The sequence below is a fragment of the Phasianus colchicus genome, chromosome 16 (genome assembly GCF_987193195.1).
Source record: "Phasianus colchicus chromosome 16, bPhaCol1.hap1.1, whole genome shotgun sequence".
NCBI lineage: Eukaryota > Metazoa > Chordata > Aves > Galliformes > Phasianidae > Phasianus > Phasianus colchicus.
The window spans coordinates 13,104,352-13,119,562 of record NC_143451.1 but is presented as its reverse complement, the minus strand read 5'-3'; the positions used below and the strand labels follow the sequence as shown (position 1 = coordinate 13,119,562).

The following is a 15,211-nucleotide window of genomic DNA, read 5'->3' as shown; positions in this document are numbered from 1 at the left end:
AACAGGAACTGCAGGCAGCAGCCAGGGATGGGAACCTCCCTCTGCGAGGCTTTGGCTTGCGGTCTGACATGTGCTCTGTTGTGAAAGCATAGAGCTGATGAAGAAATGCTGCTCATTAATAAGATATTTCTGATGCTGTAGTGACAGAACCAGCACTTACCAGCTCAGCTTGTCCAGGAGAAAGGAGTAGATGAGCACAGCAGCTCGGAGCTCCATTCACTCCCAAGGAGCTCAGCAAGGCCCACAGGCAATATCAGCTGTGTGGTTATGGGCAGGGGCTGCTGGGAGCCCAGGGTTTTCCAAATCAGCAAGGTTCGGTTCCCAGGTGTGCTCACAAGCACATATTGAGTCTGCAGTTCACCTGCCCTCATTTTCAGATACCAACACTGCTAACACACCATCACCTGAAAGTGCTCAAGGAACAAAAGGCAACCATTCCCAAAGCCCCTGATGTAGCTGAGGACACAAGATTCCAAATGTTTGGTTAAAGAAAGGCAAACAGTGCTTCATGAAGCATTTCACACTGTGCACCTGCCAATGTAATTGATTGAGCATTAACAGCTCACACAAGAAACAATTGAGATTTGCCACAAAAACCTGCCAGGTGCAAACTTTCAGAGTGCAAGCAATGAAAGGTGAGCAGCATTGCTAAGAACTGGAGCTCAATTCTGCCAGAATTGGCTGATGCCATGATGACAGTGCTATGAGACACGGATGCTGAAGGTCAACAGTTCTACACTGTAGTACAAAGACACTCCAGCACATAGTATGCAAGTCCAAGAGGAGCCTGGCACTGGAAAAGCAGCAAGCATAGTCCTGTAGCTATTATCAGGCACTGCACAGCAGAGGAGGAATTCCTAACAGGGATTTCAAGCTCCTGCTGAACTTAAAATACATGAGCACAAATTCAAGCTGTCTCTCCCTTTCCACTTCCCATCATTTCTAATGCCTAAAACATGCACTGAAACATTACAGATGAATGACTTGGAAGTTTTATATAGGTTAATGTTTCACCAGCCTTCAATTCCCAAACACGTTGAGGAAGGATGATTCAGACCAGAACTGGAGAGGTGGGAGAAGTACGCAGATTACAGAAGAAGGTTTTATTGCATGACAGCTGTTGTTTCATGCACTCCATGCTGTATTTGTTATTAAAAAAAAAAAAAAGCAGCTTTCTTGCAGAAATCATCTCACAGCAAAAGTCACTCCAGACTCTCTTGAAAGATAAAACCCATGAAGAACAGTATAACAAGTCAAGTTTTAATAGATTTATAAAATTCATATATACAAAACAGTAAACTAAGTCACCAAAGCTATAAAATACACTTTTTACACATCACAATATAATTTTATCTAGTACACAGTTTTCATAAGTTGAAACTATTACAGCAAGTAGCTGTCTCTATTGTGGATGCTGTTTTGGTGCTAGAAAGACACTTACGTGAGCAGTCTGGAACTGTGCTTTTATTTTGTGTGGTTTATTTTTTAAACCTCTTTTTGTTTGTCGCTGTTTCTAAAGTACTTTCCTGTGAATTGTTAGGAAATTAAGGCTAAACTCAGGCCCTTCTTGCCCAATGTAGTGAACTGGTTTAGAAAAAGAATGATATTGCATAGTATGTGTGTTACAATGCATAGGCACCACAGAGCAAGTAAATTGCAGAATAAAAGGTAATGTTAATTGGCTTCCTAGCTACGTGATTGTGTCACAAGATAACTTGGTGCTTGTCAGTTTGCTTTCATACATATTGATTCCATGAACAAGACAACTCATCACAAGAGCAATAAATACTAGCATTTTTGTTAAGCAGCATCTCCAAAAATACCGCTCAACATTTATCATCAATTCAAGCTCATTTCACATCCCAGATAACATAACCTGTACACCAGAAAAACACCCATTATCCTAAAGACTGTTAATGGCTTCAGTGTGAGCGGGAGTTGGAACATGTTTTCAAACCTCAATCCATTGAGCACGTTTTCCAAATCTTGTGAACTACCAAAAATCATTCTTCTTCCACATCCCCCTCCTCCCTGCTGGCTTCCCCCAGCTGCTGTGCCTGCCCACAAGCTCTGCACAAAAGGCTGACAAGAGGCAGGAGCAGAGAAAAGCAGTACTATTCAAAAATCTATTCCTTCCCTCAGAAGAATCTCTTCTTTTGATCCTCCTCATGCAAAAATTTGCCTTTCCATCAATTGTAGATTTGACTCCAATAATGGAAACATCTTATATCTTATCTAGCTATTCCCTTGAAATACTTCTCCTGCTCCAGAATCTTGAAGAAAGGTGAAGAAGCTGTTAGAAAAGAGGAGAAGCACTCTCTGCCCAGAGATCTGCAGATCGTATTTTATCAGGAATTGAGTTTTAGCACCCAATTAGGAACAGATGAAGAGATTTACAATGGAGGGGTGTGCAGCAGCAGCAGGGCCAGCCTCTCCAGCCTGCTGCCCTTAATTCACAGCCAATAGCTCTCTGGAGCCACTCAAAGCTTTTGAGGTCAATATGGATGACATTTCTTTTCAATACACTCAGTCTTCAAGCCCCATCAACTTTTTGAGATCTGTGTAGGAAACAGCTTCCCTCTCCTGCTCCCTTCCAACATACTTTGGCTTTTTACCAGAATGCCTGCCTTGGAAGTCAGTGCTGCTCTTTTTCTCTCTGACCATGATCATTTTCACATCAGACACGAGATATGACCTTTGGACATAAGCCAAGAGCTAGGTTGTCATACAGTTTGCCAAGCCAGGCACAGAAGCACTAGCACTGACAATCTAGTACCTCCATACTCCCCACCCAATAGGAAGACAAGCATGTCAACACAGACACTTCAACACTGCTTTCCAAATGCAGTTAGAAAGACAATAAATTAAAGAATCAAGATAAACTGCCCAGCCACCAAGATGAGCAAAGAGAGCATCACCTGGCTAGGAGGACAGCAGTTTCAGTTCCAAGTAGCTCATTTCCATCCATGTAAATAAATCAGTGTTAAAACAAAGAAGTGCCCACTTCACAGCACAAAGCAGAGATCACTCCAGCTAATTACAAAATCAGTAAAAAGCACAAGGTTTCGTATTGCCTTGCCAATTACTTCCTCAGTAGGCTAGACAGTCCTCACCTAGAAATGCATGGAGCCAGGACTAACTCAGCCCACATGCAGCCCAGACAATGCCAGCCTGAGATTTCTGTCCCATAACTGATGCTCCATGTGCATCATTTACTAACGTAGGCATAGATATGTTTTAAGGATGCTGCTGAAGCACCCTATTCACTGCTTCCTGTGTTACAGAATTAACGAAGAGTGTACTGAGGTAAAGAGTTGGCAGTGCTATATTAAAACCCCCCTACATTGTGTGTCTTTATGCTAGAAGAATTTTCTAGAAAAGAGGCTACTACTGAACCTGTAGGAGCCAGTATAAGTCTAATGATGGGAAGTCAGTGTTTGGCTTATATTTCAAGCTACAGGGAATTATACTGCAAATCTTATTTTTGTCTCAAGCTGGCATGGATCACGTTGTCTATCAACCCCAAAAGTATTTGACAGCACATGCAAAGCTAAGTCGGGTGTTCAAACTCACTACTTGAAAACTGAAGGGGTCTCTTACAAAATTCCCATGGTTTTGGTTTCAGGAAAACTGAAAAGGTACATACAGAGAAAAGGCTGCAAAACATGAAGTTAATATCCAGAAACCTGTCTAAAGAAGGCAAAGGGTGTACTTACAAAAATGACATTCTGTGTAGAATAGTTGTTTGTCACTTGACTACTCCTTTAATTTCTTTAATTCTGTACTTCTTTACAGATGACACTACCAGCAGTACTGAACACCCCGGGGTGGGGAGCATTTTGAATGGACAGTTTTCCATAACTAAACCTATTTCAGCTACCCTGGTAGAATAAAATTCGAGCCTGCAGTGCCACATACAGACGAGCTCTTCCTGCACCGCTGCACTACAGGTGTGGTTTTGTTTCTTTCTGAATTAGTGCACATTCCTCCACACTGCCTGGCTGAGGTTCTGGCTTCATCAGCTCAGAAAGCATATACAAGTGAGCACCTTTAGGAACTCCTTTATGCTTGTAATGTGGTTAGCTCTGGGTCTGACTCAGCAATATACCCTATTTTCAACTATTAGCACATCAAATAATCTATGCTGCTGTACTGAATAGAACAAGATACATTCTTCATGTAAGACTGAAAGGATCTTTGAGATGTAGGATGAAGCTGAGCAGCCAGTAATTTCAGCTTCAGAATCAAGATTAGGAAATATTTAACTGCTTTGAAGTAATAACTGCCTATCAAATATATCATTTCAATTTACTATGCTGTCTGGTATTGCCATCTAAGAACTGTTCAGAAAATGACAGCACTACAATTGAAGGAATTATCCTGACTGATGCACTACATTAGCTCAAAACCAAATACAAAGAAGTGTTTGATGAAAAACTCCCATTTAGTTAGGTTTTCTACTTAAAACTGCAAGATTACATAAGCCTCTCCTGCATGCAAGTGCTTCCTCTCTTTGTCCTTGGAAGAGAAGACCCATTTCATCACCCCACCACTGGTCACTGACCTGCAGTATCAGAGGAGGAACAGCAAAATACATTTCCCCCCCACCCCCCTCTAAGGAGTTGTTCAAAGTCCCCATCTGATTACAATCCTGCCTGTGACCTATTTCCTGACTAGCAAATGAACAATAACCTCATAAAGTTAACAACAAAACAGATGTTCTCCCCAGCTGTGTTTACCAGCAGCATTCTCCAGGATGTCACTTAATTTTTTGTCTCTTGCAAAAGGACCAAGCAACTGATCAGGCCTGTCCTGAGATGTTTGTACAACCTAAGTCACCCAAGTTCTGCTTTAATAACCAACTGATTTACCATAACATGGCTTTTTGGCTTTATTATACTACAACTTGGTTTGGGAGAACAAACAAACAAAATGCTTCAGTTGTGCAAGAAGTCCAGTCAGAATTTAGCAGAAAAAGACATTTACCTGCCACCTGAAAAATAACCCTTTTCAATCACAGTCCAAATCCTCTGCAGATTTGAGAAGTGCTTCACTTCTCATCAGCATCCTCCTGACCTTGGGTTGCTGGTGCGAACCAATGCTATCAAAGTCACACAGAAAACAGCCTTCAGAGCCAAACAACTCATTTTTTTCCTGCAGCCTAGAGCATCATGCTTAGGCTCATTTCATCACCAGACAGAGGAAAGGCAATGATGGGCACAAGGTGAACAACCTGCTTCCCTAAATCTTGGGCTTATTGTGCAAAACTGCTACAACATGGAAAGAAACCCAAAACAGTAGCAAGATTGAGAGCTCATTATGAGATAACTCCTTCTGCTTCATTTCCAGGTGCAGATCATATTAATTATGTTACATTATTAGCTCTGATTAGAGTTTTAAAGCCATAGATGACCATGAAGAGAAAACAGAACAGGTAATTCCATGCTACACCTCCCAGGTAAAGCTACAGTAGATTGAGACTTTAAGCTGAGGTAATTATTGAGGAAAAAATAGAGTTGAAAGGCTTAACTCATTTGAAAACAAGCACAATATTAGTCCATTAGAAAATGTAGTGAAAGAATGAAGTCACAGCAAACTAGGAAATAAAATCAAGTCAAACTAGAAGTTGGTCAGCCCACAACTGCCTCCTCTTTTCCAGTGCCTTGCGTGAAGTGGAAGCTACCATCAGGAACTCCAAGAAAAGCCTGAAAGTGTTGGAATAATTTCACTTTTCAGCTAACAAATGGACTAGCTTAGAGAAATGAACCTTACACAATAAGTAAACTTACTTGCATCGCTGGGGTTGCAACATTTACCTTTTCAAATGTAATAAACCTTAAGAGTTTCTTTCATCAGAATATTTGTCACGTGACATTTTTTCCCCTTCAAGGCTAAAATTGAATAAACATCTATACGACAGACTTGGTCCTGGCAAAAATAAGACTTGTTACAAGAAAGCTCATTCCTGCTTAAGTTTGCTGCCTGGATTTTCCTGCCTGCAACTTTTCACTGCTTCTTACCTCAGTCCTGCGTTACGTAACACCGACACAGCCACGTCTCTTCCACTCTGAAGCTGCACAAAGAAAACCCAGAGATTGCTACAGTAGGAAACCACACAAACACACTGATACAAACATCTGCAGGCTTCAGAGGGGAAGAAAGATTCCAGATTTTATCCAAATTAAAATCCTGTTCCGTTGTCCTTTCATGTGTTTCAGACCGCATTTCCCATGGGATCACCAGCTGAAGTAAAACGTTGCTTGTTTTGACATGCCATTGCAGTCTCAGTGGGGAAAAGAACTCCAGGGAATCTGCTGCCTTTGTATGGGTACAAACAGCCCTTCAGGTTTTATTCTCAGATAAAAGCTATGACAAAAATTGCACAGTAAACTACGTTTGAAAGTTACCTAAAGAATAGCACTACAGTGCTCTGATAAAAAGGCAGGTCGTAAGGTTGTTCACATACCCTGCTGTAGTAGAAAAGATCTGATATGTCTGTACACAGAAAAGGCACCTGATAGTCACACAGATTGAGAGCTAAGAAATTAACAGTTCATATCAACGTTTTTCATAGCCTCTTGAATATACACAAACCATTGCCCAAAATGGGCAATTCCAACCTTGACTGTACTCAGAATTACACATGCATTACTACTGGCTAAAGATCCCATTAAGACACAGATTAAGGGCTAATTTGACAGCAAGGTCTTGCTGTCCAAATATATCAGTGCAGCTGTAAAACTGGGATCTCTAGGGTGTTCAGTCTTCCTATACAGTCAGCCAATGGCAACTAATCAAACAGTTGCTACACTACCAAAACCTTTGCATAAGAGTTTAATCAGCTTTCAATCTTTCAAATATAGATGAAGCCCTGTCATGTGATCCTGAGCCTTCACAATTACTGCCAAACTGCAGGTGTGAGGACAGTGCTGGATTTCCATGAAGTACATCTCACTCAAGCACCCGCTGTGCACATACAGGGTCAGGTGCTCTAGCACAGGCTGCTTCACCAAGGAAATCAGATTCCCCGTGATGTAATAATACCTTTTACACGTAGTGCAAAATAAGCCCTTCTCAAGCAAGGCCTTAACTTTTCATCCAATTTACTCCAACATGGGTTTCCTTGAACAGTTTTAAACTTAAGCTTCAGGAGACTCATGCAAAACCTTCAGACAAGAGCTGTGCATCCACCTTAATTAGTAGATTCCAGTTCTGTGGCAAAACTAAACTGCACACCAGACCTGGTTACACTCCTAGTGTTAAGAATGCAAGTTCCATTAACATTCTCCAATACAGCTACCAATCTCATTACATTTAGGTTAGTTTGATCAAGTCAGCACCTCCAAACTACAAAAAAAGGCAGATTGTATGACTAGTGTCTCTGAAAAATAAGTATTTCCATTTAAAACAAAGTGTCTTTCATATATGGTTTGTCAGAGATTTTTTTTTTTGTTTTCTAAGAAGGCAGAAGGTGGTTGTGTTGTTCAGCATTCCAAACTAGGTACAGAACCTACAACAGCCATGTTTCAGTAGTGTTTCTAGTCCAAATGATTCAGTAGCTAACATCAACATTTGACTCCTTCGGCCTATAGCTCCTCTGTTTTGACTGGCTAGTTTACAGCATTCCTGAGCCAAGTAAGTAGCATGGGTCCTACACCACATGCAAGGGCCATGAAGAAAGGATAAAAATCTTTATCTAACCCTCCAGCAAATTTTAACAGGACATGGACTTCTCTCCTTCACTGCAACATAATATCCTTCAGATTCTCTTGAAGGATGGTGTCCTTCACAGCATGAAACACAAAACGGATGTTTTCAGTGTCTATGGCAGTGGTGAAGTGATGGAAGAGCGGCTTACTACGGTTTCTCCTCTTTCTGTCAAAGCACTGCACCAGATAATGTTGAACATCATCTAGCCTGTGAGGGTCACCCTTGAAGTCCGAGAAATACTTCTTAATGCTGACAGTCTTTACCTTTTCTACAAGAAGATCCATCTTGTTGAGGAACAGGATAATAGAAACGTTAAAGAAAAGCTTGTTGTTGACTATTGTCTCAAAGATATTCATGGACTCCACAAGCCTGTTTGTGCGTCTGTCTTCCATGAGAACCTGATCGTATTCACTGGAGGAGACCATAAACAAAATTGAAGTTATTCCATCAAAGCACTGGAACCACTTTTGACGCTGAGATCGCTGTCCACCTACATCCACCATCTTGAAAGGTATTTTTTTAATGATGAAATCATGCTCTACTATTCCCTTGGTAGCTTTTCTAGCCAACAAAATATCTTGTTTGCTGGGGAAATAATTCTGTAAAAGAAATGAAAAGAGTGTCAAAAAATCCTCCAAAAATGCTGGTTAATGTTGAAGTACTGAATGAGAGAAAAAAAAATCAGCAAGAGCCCCTTTTTACTTTTAATTATCAAGTGAAGAATGAATATCCAACTAAAAATAATGGACTGTTGAATGTTTACCTCAAAATATTGGTGAACAGCTATCAGAAGGACTTACGAAAACAAACATAAAGGACCAGCACTCCTCTTTGCATTGTATTTTCAAGCTGAAGACTATTTAACCTTTATGAAATTCCTACCCACAGTGTTATTACCGTTTGGGCACTGCTCTGTAAGACAGTGAATGGACTTTTTCTTTTAAATTGTACTTTTCATTGTTCATTACTCTCAAAGGGCATCTTGCAAGCTTTCTTGGAAATACAGTTCACAGTCTATGACCAGAAATTACAGCAATACACCCTACTGCAGAACATGGCCCAGGCCATCACTGCAGAGCAACTTGTTCTTCACAAGCTTAGCACTTCTACTGCTTATGAAAAATCATCTTCCTTCTTTTTCCTCCAAGTCTCCTGCCAGGTGTTCTCATGACTGATTTTGAATTTTACAGTAGTAAATGTTCTATTTGGTAGGGTTTAATTTTGTTGCTTTTAGTAGCACCACCCATTAGAGCACTGAGAAGAGAATGGAGGACAAAAGAAATTATTTGCATAAATGCAGCTTCCATAAACAATATTTATAAGTAATATTTATCGATCAGAAAACATTAATCAAATACTAAGCTTCATTTCCACAAGACTAGAGTTCCTTTTATCTAAATAGCCTTGCTGAAGTTCTTAATGAAACTTTTTATTATTATTGTTAGGATATTAACTGTAGCACATCCAAGCTTTCTGTTCAGAAACTGAAGTCTTACCAGCTGACCAATCCGATCCAGGTTATCCAGGAAATATTTCACTGATTCACCCTGTGGAGAAGGAGAGAGATGGGAAATCACAAATGGAAGTCTGGACTACACCTTGTTGTGCTTAAGGAGCTGCAGCAATAGAAATATCACATAGTTTAGTTCACATAAACTGCTGATTTAAGTGGAGCTGCTATAATGTGCTACCAATGTCTGCAAGTAAAGTAGTATTTTTCTTAGCAGTGCTCTGTAACTTGTAGAGAAAACAAAGCTGAGTAGAAATCTGAAAGAAATGTTCCAAGTAAATTCTTATAATGAAAAGGAAGCGTTATTCAAGGCAATTCTTAGCTTTGGAGTAAATAATTAAGGTTTTTATCCCTTGTACAATGAATGCAGTTAACTGACACTAAGTGGGAGTGAAGATGAACACCTCCATTAAAAACTAACGTATTTTGCTTAAGATTTGCAAAAGTGAACAAAAGCATATCCTCGAGTGGTTGACACATCTTTAGAAAAGTGAAAGACTGAAGTCACCCACTGTTTGTAATAGATTAACCCAGACTTGTTTGCCAAAAAATAAAAAAAAGGAGCATTCTGAAAGAATTTCTCTTCTACATGTAGTTGTCCTTTTAGGCTCAAGGGTTTTAATAATGAATTTGTACCAAATCTCCTTGCAGTTATATTGAACATAATATAAGCAACATTTTAAAACATATATATTTCAGATTACTTGCCTGTATGTTACACTCAAATTGAGTGCTCTTTGCACTGACAGAACTGACAGTAGCTGCCCTTACCAAGTTACTAATTTAGAAGGAGAACGTTCTCAAAATATTATCTCACAGATTCCAACAGCAATATAAAACCCTAAACCTAACATTCCTCTCCATACCATAGGCCTGAGACAGTGGAATAAAATTATTCTGCTCCAGAACAGCTTGCAATAGATGCCAACACAACAGTTTATTCTGAAGAATCAGAATGGAGATCAGAGGATTGAGTGTACTGCACAAGCACATGCTTTCAGCATCAGGAACAGATGACAGTGAGCCATAATTTACTAATTCTTAACATCTAAAACCGAAGTTCTCTTTTCACAAAAGAGAGAATGTATATTTAGCTTCCATTTATCACAAAAGACTTACAGTGTATCACTAGCAAAAAAAAAAAAAGACCATTTTCAGGGGTGAGGGGAAGTTTCTAAAGAACAATTGCTCTAAGAGCTTCCTTACAACCATGAATTTTCATAAGGTGAAAGTAATTTCCTGTATTTTTTGGCACTATTTGGGATCAGAAGAGGTATCACAGACCGCATGAATAAGAAAAAAGGTCTTCCTGTGTTATTAGTCTTATTTAGGAGAGGGGAGAGCCCAAAAGGAAAAGGTCACCAAAGGAAAATAAAAACCAACAAAAAACCCAAGAAACAAAAAACCCCACCTTTTCTATTGTGTTTTGTCCTACACAATGCTTTTAGATGTACAAGATGGCAAACGGACTGTCTGCAATGCAACTTGTTCCTTTTTTCTACACAGCTGCTCCGAGTCCTTGCCCTGTTCCTATGGCCTCCCACGCTGCCAGCAGGAAACAGCTGTATGCACGTACACTGCTGGGATACATAAGCAAGTTCACCTGATTTATGGCTTTTACCTGACTTCTGGCTTCTGCCTCCCCGCTTTTCCTGCTTCAGTTTAACATTCTGTACTTCTATAATAAGGTAAGAGAATCGTTGAGTTATTGAGAAAATAACCTTCACTTCTTCAATGATTTTAGGAAACTAGATTTCTCTGGTTTCCTGTAAAGCCATTCATTGTGTTGTAATTATGCCAAATTATTAATTCTGGAAATTTTTGAGTGGTAATTGCAAAATATTTGGATAGCCCAAGTCAGATTGATGGAACAGGTGTGATCAACATATGAGTGGATTGACAGATCTGAAGATGCCTGCTATGCTAGCACAGAATTCAGAGATACTCACTACTTAAGTCAAAATATCTGTTTCCAGTCAAAACAACAAACCCCCCCCTCAGCTCCAGAGGGTTCAGAGCTAAGAATAGCTCAGAACATTAAAGCACACAAACCTGAAGGAGGAGAAAACAACACCACACACACAGATGCTGAGAACTCCCTACTTAAAGATCAGTCCCTGATTAAAGCTGTAACATGAGAATGCAGCAGCATGGATGCAGTTCCTGCTCCAAGGGCTTATTGCGTAACCTTGCTGTACATTTTAGTCTGATTCATAGAAATGCTGCTTGCTTCTGAAGAGAGGAGTGTGGGGGCACATTGTGGTTCACCAAGCAGGCAGCACAGAGCAATGGACTTGAAGGATAACAAGGATAACAACGCCCCTCCGAGTTATGAATCTCACGTAATTCAGATGCTCCTTTTTAGTACACAGGAGCACAGCACAGACCACGAGCCTTCCTCAACTTCTTGCTCTCTGCACAGGAGTTACCACAGGCGTTCGGATGATTCATTCTCCCACTGCTAATCTCTTCTCCCTCTGCAACACGTATCCTCTGAGTAACAGCTCTGCCAAGTGGGACCAAGTGAAGGGGTAAAAGATGCTGTTCCCATTGTTCAGCAGGATGAGTCACTGCACATCTGGGAATGGGGAATCAAGATACACAAACACAAGGTCTAAAACAAGCTTGTGAGTTCTGCAGTGCAATATCACAATTGTTTTATTTTCAATTGTTATTTTCTTCTAATTGCCCTATCTTTGGTATACAGTTTGGTGAAGCCGTAAAAAATAGTACAGCTTGCTGAAAAAGTAACTAGTAGAGGAGAAAGGGAGAAAAATGTAAACATACACTCCTGCTTCCTGAAATAATGCTCTAAAGCTCTTCTTTTATATCCCAGATTTCTGTGAGCATGGCAAGAAAAATTCTCAAGCAGCAAAAGTTGCAAAATTAAGATGACACATCCACTCCATCTAATTCTATACGTTTTGTATTGTACAAATGTCATTTTTATTAACTCCAAAAAAATATCATAAAAATAACAAATTGAATTTGACATCTCTGTGCCTTCAGGCGAGGTTCATAACACAAAAAATCTCCCCAGTGAAATATTAGAGCAAACTCGGCGTCACTTCCTTTGCCACTCAACATTGGATAAAGCAAGTAAAAAACACTTGGGCAGCATTCCCAAGTAGTTTGCATTTCATGGAAACAAAATGCACAGCAGATTACATGTAGGCTGCTTTAAAATACCCACAGAAGCTCAGTAATAAGAAATGTTCTGCAAGGCCAGGATTGATCAGCGTGTCACGAACCTTCAGCCAGTTATCCAAAGTGGCAGCTGGTTAGATCACAGACCATAATGAAACGTCCTATTGTGCAGTTCCCTAAAATACATGCTCCTTTCAAACTTCTCCTTCTGAAAAGCAGTTTCTTCCCATTCTGAAAGAGTTGAAAGCAGATCCTCTGTTCCAAATTGGCTTTTTTCCTTTCCTCGTCCCAAGGCCTTTTTGACATAATATTAATTTAGCCCTTCCTGACCACTCTGTCCCTAGCAGCTAAATTTAGAGTGGACAATTTAAGGTAGACCTGTCAGCCTTCGCTTGTTTCAGATGATGAATTAAACCACACAGGAAGGAAACTTTATACTTCAAGGAACATAAAATACAGATCTGAACAAGATTCCCACAAACACAGAGACACACAGAGAAACAGACACTGTAAGAAACAACCACAAACTGCATCTGACTCTGCACAGTGGAAGCAACAGCAATCAGACTGTAAGGGCTGTGGTGTTTGCAATGCACCCTGCGTGTAGAGGTTGCAAAATGTCCAGCACAAAGCTGAGCAGAGGAAATCCAAGAGAACACAGAAGCAAGTCTGGAAATCTCCAGTCTTTAACCTCTGAGATCTTGAATGCACAATTGTATGGTTTAACTCTTGGGTTGACCTATGTGGAGTCACAGTTGAGCTCAGTGATCCTTGTGGGGCTCCCCCAAATTCAGGATTTTCCATGATGCTATGATCAGGATGGACTTGAAGCATTAATACATAAATCTCATCTAAAGCTGGTCCTTACATGAAGTATTATTCCACTGTGTCTGCCAAGGACACATACTAACAGAAAAGACAAAGCTAATTTGCAAGTAATACCTGTGATTTTCAGACAAATACAGAGAACTCAATTTTCTACATTTTCTGGGATTTTGATCATCTGTTGATCTGAGAGGTTCAAACATTACAACTCCAGATGTTTTTGAAGGGCAATATATCCAAAGCAGAGGCCCAAGGGAAGAACAAGGTTGTTAACACTGAAGTAGAATAAAGCAACCAGAAGACCAGCATTTGAAAATGCTGGAGACTGTTAGATCAGCTACTTTGTCATATGCTGAGATGAAAAAACAAGATGTCACCAGCAAAGAGATGTAGAAAATGCTTTCTTAAGAGAGACCTGCTGGCCACAACACCCAGCGTCATAATCCATGTAACCTCTGCAAGTGAGCATGCAGACATCTCCATTTTCCACACCCTGCTTTGGTCCAAGAGAAAGAGCAGCAAACCCTGAAGAACCAGGTTTAAAGCTCTCGTGAGGGGTAGCTGTAAATAAATAACCTTGCTCATGAAAGAATAAGCTGCTCTTTCAGCAAATCACTCCTAAATCTGTACTTCTGCTCAGCCTTGCTATTAACAGGGCAGAGTTAACACAGCCTCAAGCACAAAGCCTTCTCTACAACAGCTGAAGAATTCTAAAGCATTATTTTCTCAGGAGACAAGCATGTCTGTGCTTGCTCAGAATCCACTCAGAAGGATGCTGAAGTAACCCAAATTGTCCCAAAATGCTGAAATGTTAATGCCTGTTCTACGCTGTAATTCTCTTCTGCAGATATTATCTATATCCTGTCTGGGCACTCACGCTTACTGACACAAGACAAACATTAATTTTTCAATCACCGATTCCAAGACAGAGATTTAACCATTTCTCATTATTTAAGCCATACAGAACTATAACTACCAGGTTTCTGTAACTTCCTCCTTAACAACAGCCAGAGCTGCTGGCTTCCATCCAGCAACTCCAGACCTTATCCAAGTCTCCGCTATCTGTACCCTGCAAGCATACCAGCTACAAAATGTACTGTTTGCTTCTGAGCTTCTAAAAACTACCTCTTCCTTCTGCTGCGTGGTCATACAATGTGAGTATCACATGTTAGAAGACTAAAAATATTTTAAAAATTCATTATTTGTCAGCTCAGTACAAACAGGCAATGCAAAAATCTGCTCGTCTGTCCAAGTCAGGATGGCTTTCTATAAACTCATCCTGCTTTGATACATGACACACTGGCTGAACTGTATGCTTTGCAGCATATGAAAAAATATGGGATCAAGTAGTTATTTCATTTTTCCCAGAAGTCCAGTCTAGTCTGAGCTCCCATACCAGCAACAAGAATTGAGGGTCCTCCAACTGAATGAAGTTATAGGAACACTTAACAGGAGCAGAGGTCTTGTGGTGAAGGGCAACTCCCACACAGTCCAGCTTTTTACAGCAATTAAATAAATACATCACCTCTTTCTGGAAGCTGTGCAGGGAAAAAAAAATCTTACATTTTTTCCCCCAAATTCTAGGTGTTTCTTCATCAACAGGATGTAGAGGAGATAGATTACTCAATAGTATGTTAACAATTCTCTCCATTTGTCTCAAATATGCACACTAGTAAGTAACTCTAGGAGGAAAGGAATTTTCTCTCAGACTAAGGCAGGCTTGTCCTCCAATCTAGGCTTCAAGAGACATTAGCACAGATCCCTGCTGTTCTGATTTTACCTTTTTTTACTGTCTCTATAGCTGCTTCACAGACCTACACTGACAGGAAGAAAAGCAGGTGCAAATAACAAAGAAAACAATACCAGCCACACACAAAACCAAATTGCAAAGAGCGATGTAAAATAATTAAATCACTGCTTTTATTATAATTATTTTTAATTCTAAAGAAAGCCTCAGCCAGACTAGCACATGACAGACATTTAGCACTTCCAAGCCCTCAATGACTAGTAACTAGAAAG

At 40.1% G+C, this 15,211-nt stretch overlaps 1 protein-coding gene across 1 annotated transcript in view; it reads right to left on the bottom strand.

Moving 5' to 3' along the window:
• Positions 1-1,239: 1,239 nt before the first annotated feature.
• GNA12 (G protein subunit alpha 12) overlaps positions 1,240-15,211 on the bottom strand; it is a 37,230-nt gene continuing 23,258 nt past the window's right edge. Inside the window, exons 3-4 of the mRNA XM_031606966.2 lie at positions 9,207-9,257; positions 1,240-8,309 (exon numbers count right to left, since the gene is read on the bottom strand). Coding sequence (XP_031462826.1) covers positions 7,740-8,309; positions 9,207-9,257 — 621 coding nt within the window. The 3' untranslated portion in view covers positions 1,240-7,739. The remainder of the gene's footprint in view (positions 8,310-9,206; positions 9,258-15,211) is intronic.